At 41.6% G+C, this 6,000-nt stretch overlaps 1 protein-coding gene across 5 annotated transcripts in view; it reads left to right on the top strand.

Moving 5' to 3' along the window:
* CGNL1 (cingulin like 1) overlaps nucleotides 1–2,056 on the top strand; it is a 69,026-nt gene extending 66,970 nt beyond the window's left edge. For all 5 annotated transcript variants that reach the window (XM_042471358.1, XM_042471359.1, XM_042471360.1 and 2 more), the window contains 2 exons: nucleotides 677–840; nucleotides 1,784–2,056. In XM_042471358.1, the coding sequence (XP_042327292.1) occupies nucleotides 677–840; nucleotides 1,784–1,916 (297 nt within the window). In that variant the 3' untranslated portion in view covers nucleotides 1,917–2,056. The remainder of the gene's footprint in view (nucleotides 1–676; nucleotides 841–1,783) is intronic.
* The last annotated feature ends 3,944 nt before the right edge of the window (nucleotides 2,057–6,000 follow it).

Below are 6,000 nucleotides of genomic sequence, written 5' to 3' on the forward strand. Positions count from 1 at the left end.
ATTTTGAACATTGAGTTCTAAGCACAGGGTTTTTAATCAAAATTCTTTTAGGTCAGAAGTGGGCAAAGCACAGCCCATAGACTGCATACAAATCCAGAGCCATTTTTATGTCATCTCTTAACTCCCCTAGGGTCAAAAAAATTTGGTTCAATTTTTTTTTTTGGTCTCCCTGTTTGGGGGTGAGGTTGGTAGGCTATTTTGGGCTATTTACGGCAAAAGTGAGGTCTTAAGAAAATACAGAAAGTAAACAGGAACTTTCAGTCCCTTCCTATTGTTAAAAATGTCCTTTCCTGGGCCTATGATGGCCTAAAGAGAGCATAAAACATTGCAAACATGCCCCCCTCTTCTCCTAGAGGGGATTTAGAGGCCATTTTTATTTCGTTTGCTGGTGTGTGTGGGTGCGCAATTGGCAAGTGGATCTGTGGGCCTTCTTCCAGCACTGACTGGTTTCTGCAGGCAAAACTTTTCTTCTTTGAAGCTGCAGCAGTTCTGTTGCAAAATGTGACTGAGGTGCAGCCAAAGAAATGTAGGGTTGGGGTTTGAATTTCCCTCTCTGTGTGATGACTGTCTTGCTCCTGTGTAGATAGACAATTTCTCCAATCTCCATCATGGGTGGCTGAGGTTTAAGGAGATATATTCTTCATTCAAATTCTAACTGGCCTGTCATATTTCACAGCTGAGTTTGCGTTTGAAAGCGATGAAACGCCAAGTGGAGGAAGCAGAAGAAGAAATAGACAGACTTGAAAGCAACAAGAAGAAGCTTCAGCGGGAGCTGGAAGAGCAAGTTGACTTGAATGACCAACTACAAGGGCAGCTGAGTGCAATCAAACAGGAACTCAGGTGGGAAAGGAGGAACCTCAGAAGACATGGTGGCTTCTCTGCCATGGCCCAGCTTCTCCAAGATCAAGAACTGCAGGTTTCTCTTGCTGCTGTAGCTCCTTGCTTAGGATATGGGAGGCCTTATCCCCCTCCCCCTTTTCTTTGCTCTCTGTCCAGAGAGTTCTGCTTTGGGGCCTTACCACGCTGCCTGGGTTTCAGATTTCAAACATAGCTTTGCTACCTCTAGGCCCTCTTTCAGAGTTCCTTTGTACATGGATTGGATTCCCTTCCCAAAATATTTTGTCTTTTCCAGGGAAGCAGTTTTGTTGTGTGCCTTCAAGTCATTTCTGACTTAGGGTGATACTAAGGCAAACCCACAACGGAGTTTTCTTGGCAAGATTTGTTCCTATGGGGTTGTTTTTGCCTTCCTTTCTGGCTCAGAGAGTGTGACTAAGGTCATCCAGTGGGTTCCTATGGCTGAGTGAGGACTTGAACCCTAGTCTCCAAAACTGTAGTTGCTTAAACCACAAAATCAGTGCCCAAATTGGTTTATGTCCAGAAACAAGCAGGATTGGGATGTCACTCTAGACCATTTTTTGTTCAGTCTTTAGGGGCAGGTGATGCTTGCAGAGAGGTGTATGGCCCAAAGAACTACACTGTCCATTCAGGAACTTTGTTGCTTCTAACAGTCCCCAAGCCTAACTGGGTCTGTCTTTCATAGATTCAAAGTGGCTATTTGCATGGTTTTGCAAGCACAGGAGTAACACTCTCCTACTTAATCATGTTTTCAAAGCATAATATAAAAACAGTCCAAATAGTGTGCAGGTACGGCATTGAGATCTCCACTGCTACACAACCACTGAAGCTACAGGAGCCTTCTCCAGTTTTCACTCTGGCAACCCTATTTGCAGACCATTTCTACAGTAGAAAATGCTAATTCTTATATTGCTTGATTTGCTTTCAGACGGAAAAAGACCTCCAGTAAAATGCTGAGTGATCTTGATGATGAAGACGATGACTTCAGCACTGATGGGGAGAGCCTCTATGAAGCACCTTCTGGATTTAAATTCTTAAAGGATGATGAGATCAAAAGCTAAAGAGGAAGTCAGCTGCAGATGTTGTGCCTTAACAGCTGAAAATTCCAATGGATGCATGACTATTAGTGCTGAGTGAACTTCCAAAATGCACAATTTTACGAGATTTAGATATTTGAGAAATAAACATCCTAATATGCAAAGGACTTGCTCTTCCAAACCATGTAGAAATACCACAGGTGCCTTTAACTCTGGAGGGACCTACTGCTCAGTTAAGGTGATGCTTCTCATCAGATTGTTGCTAAATATTCAGATCTGAGGTGGTGAAGTGTTCTGCTTCAGCAGAGCTCAGCTGAGTTTGTCTGCCATAGATGCTACAGACGAAAAGCGTAGGTGTGTGCAAGGCATATTATTTAATTAGTGTACGTAGAGGAAAGAATGTACATATTTTAAATTAGACCTTTGTATGGACCACTCTACATATTTATGTAGTTTCATGTTTTTGTAACGCATGTGTGAAGTGCAGAAATCTGTTTTGGATCTCATACTATTTTTAAAAACCTGTTACATTCCATATGTTTAGCAAGCACATTTTATGGTCACAAGGCAAGTAAGATGGCCCAGAAAGAATTGCTAAATGTTTTACTCAGCCAGCTCTGTACGTTGTTAGGAACAAGGTCTTGCCCAGGAAGACTGTACCCACTTATCCAATCATAAAGTTGCAACAGCTGTACAGAGTATAAGCTCGTCTACCTACTACCTTCCATAGATAAATCAGTTATTTGCAGTTTAGTCTTGTGCCACTTTGGTAAAGGGAACTTTCCCTCTGAGACATAATTTCTATTCCTAATGACCATGGGATCAATGAACCAATTCTCAGTGGAACTTTCAAGTCCAATGGAAGAGCTGCAGCAGGATCCAAGGTATCTGGAGCCTCTCTTGCCTCTGAGCCCTTCTGATGTTTCTAAAAACTTCTCTTGTGGATTTGAAGGTTTTTTCCCCTTTTCTCAGGAAGAGCTGCATTGAAAATGCATTTGCCAGTTTTACTTCAAACCAGCAAAGCACCTTGGGTGTAGGCTTGACACAAAGCCCTTGCCCTTGAACTCAAGAGAAGCAGATGGTGTCACTGTCTGCTGTAGTCAGGTGCAAAATCGCTTAAATCCAAACTGTAGCTGGTGACAATCTTGAACCAGCAGCTGAAGCATGTCAGTTTGTTCATAAAGCCCTGCTAATACACTAAGGCCTGTTACAGACTGCCAAAATAAAGCTGCTTCAGGTCTCTTTGGAAGTATGCTATTTAAATGATGCATGGGTCCTAAGAATCCGGAGTCATGCCAAAGCCACACTCCATTCCTAAGCACTGGAGTGCAGCTTTGGTGCAGCTTCCAGATTCTTAGGGTGCACACATCATTTAAACAGCATACCTCCAAAGAGACCCTAAGCAGCTTTATTTTGGCAGTCTGTAACAGGCCTAAGTATATTGTTGTAGACTATAAAGTACTGCAACATAAACTGGTGAAGAAAAGTGCTTCTACCTGGGGGGGGGGGGGAATTTTTTTTTTTTGTTTTGCTGCAGGGGGTTTTGTGCACATTGTGAGGATTCATCTGTGGATTCTAAGGTTTTATTACAATCTGCTGTTCTATGCATCCACTGACTATTTACTCCTTTTCTCTGTTCATCTGTAATCTTCGAAATCTTTTACCAAATGAGACATCCTAATGTCCAAATCAGGAAGCGTTCCATTGACAGAATTTTTAGCAAAATGCTATTAGATTTTTATTTTGACAATTAGGGCTTGCCTTTGGCTATAATGCTAAAGATTGAGACTAAGGGCCAAATTTTAATGTCAGATGAAATAGTCATCCGATGACTGGGTTGGCTATTGAAATCAAAAGGCCAGAATAACCTCAGTCAAATGGTTCTGTTGGCAGAAGTCAAATTACATGAAAATCCAGAGTTTGCACTATAAACTTTTGTAGACTCACATCTCACAAAGTTTATGAAAGCTTAGGCTACCAATTTCTATCTCTCAGTCTCAAAAGTACTTCAAGATCCCTTTGTATACTAATACAGAAAAGCATGGCTATTTCTTTGCATATGGGATTTTTGTTAATTTTCTTGCACATTGATCCATAGATGGCCCAAGGAATAAAGCCATCTGGTGTTTTTTTTAACAACGTAGGGTAAAGAACCAATCTCAATGAAGCAGACTGGTATTTGAATGTGTGAATCTAGAATCTATACCAGGGCTGTCAAATGGTTGATTTGTCAAGCCAGCTATGAGTCAGTGCAAGAATCAAACCTGAAGTTGGCTGCTTTGGAACTTGGGCTCAAACAATCAAGTCTTTGTAATGGCTGATGTTGTGTGTATACAATACATTCTCCGCTGTTCTGAAACTGGCCATTTGTTTAACGGGAAGAGAATTTGTAGACAAGTCCAGAGGGAAGCAGAGAGAAAGCAGGCATGGGAGGACAGAAACCTATGACTAGCCCCAAATGATAGAGCACTGAAAAATCTTCTTAAGTGTTGTCATTTCAGATTCGATTAACTTAGGTTTCAGCTTGATTTCATACACTGTTTCCAGGGTTCCCATGGCTTCCATTTCAATGAAATAACCAGAAGTAGTGAGTACTTGGTTGGTAGAATATGGGATAATCTTGCCTATCTCATAGGGAATCTTCCCAAGAGAATTGAAAGGAGTCTTAGCTCACTGGTCAAACAGATGCTTTGTATCCGGATGACTCCAGATTTAAACCCTAGACATGTGTCTGAGATGCAGAGAATCCCTTGCCTGCCAGATTGGCGAACCTGCTCTTTTTGAGAGTGTATAGAAACACTCTAGCACACTAGAGACTGAACAGAACAAACTCAAATTGGCAAAGAGTCTATGTTTCAACTGGAAGTGACACTCCTTCCACCTGAAGGCAACCTGGAGAACCCAAAGTTATTTGATGGAGAGACCAGGTTCGAAGGTCTTTAGCATTTCTTCTTTTTGTGCCACTTATATGTGGTCTGAGAAGACCATACTACAGCTTATGGTATGGTAAAGAAGAATTGACCAGGGGTTAGTAGATGTCCAGTGCCAGTTCTGAAACTGGTCTGTTTTGTTATGGTTGCCCTTTTGATGGAGTAGAAGCAGAATCCACAAATTACCATTTTAAGACCGACCGCACTGTGATGAGGTTGAGGATGTCAGAGTCAAAGTAGCCCTGGACAGAGCTAAAGCACAAGACACCAAGGTACTCGATGAAGCAGTATGAAGAGATTTATTCTTTGTCACCTGGGTTGCTGTGCTCCCATAAGAGTACTCTATTTCTTTGGGCTTGCAGCATAAAATCTTGGCAGTGCCTATAGGATTGCACATTTTACCCTTCTCCCAAGCAAAGGAGGCATTTTGAGTGTCCATACTTCTCAGGGATTTTACTGGAACACTCCACAGACTTCTAAAAGTGCTTGCTGAGGCCATTACTAAGGATTTTTAAATATAACAAATCCATAGCCTGTGAAGCAAAATCACTGTCAAATAAATCCTAAATCCTTAAACTGACCTGAGAGAATAAACTTTGCCAAAACAATGAAAAATACTGTATCATTAAAACAATAAAATTATCGAATTAACAAGATAATTGATGAAAAATACTGAAAATGCTCTGTGAGGTTCCTACGATACTGAAAACATTTGCAAATCAGTTCTAGTAGGTTGTTAAAGCAGCACTGTGAAGGTGCAGATCCCACCAGAAGATGGCTTTTCATGTACCTGTGTGATCTTCTGTATAAATCCCACTGAAACTAATGGGAACTTAGGACTGCATAGGAAAATGTAACAGCAGATGGTTACCTACTTAATGAATGGAACTCACAGGGGCATTTGGATTTCTCTTTGTGACCCACCAAAACTGTTGGACCAACCTTAACACCAATCCTATAGGGTTAATTCAGTTCCCCAGTATATTACTGCCCAATGATGACATAGTCTGCAAAATACAACAGTACAAATACACACAAGCACACAGGAGCCCTGATGGCACAGTGGTTAAATGCCTGTACTGCAGCCACTCACTCAAAACCGCAAGGCTGCAAGTTCAAGACCAGCAAAAGGGCTCAAGCTTGACTCAGGCTTGCATCCTTCCGAGGAGGGAGCTAAA

The sequence above is a fragment of the Sceloporus undulatus genome, chromosome 6 (genome assembly GCF_019175285.1).
Source record: "Sceloporus undulatus isolate JIND9_A2432 ecotype Alabama chromosome 6, SceUnd_v1.1, whole genome shotgun sequence".
Classification (NCBI taxonomy): Eukaryota; Metazoa; Chordata; class Lepidosauria; order Squamata; family Phrynosomatidae; genus Sceloporus; species Sceloporus undulatus.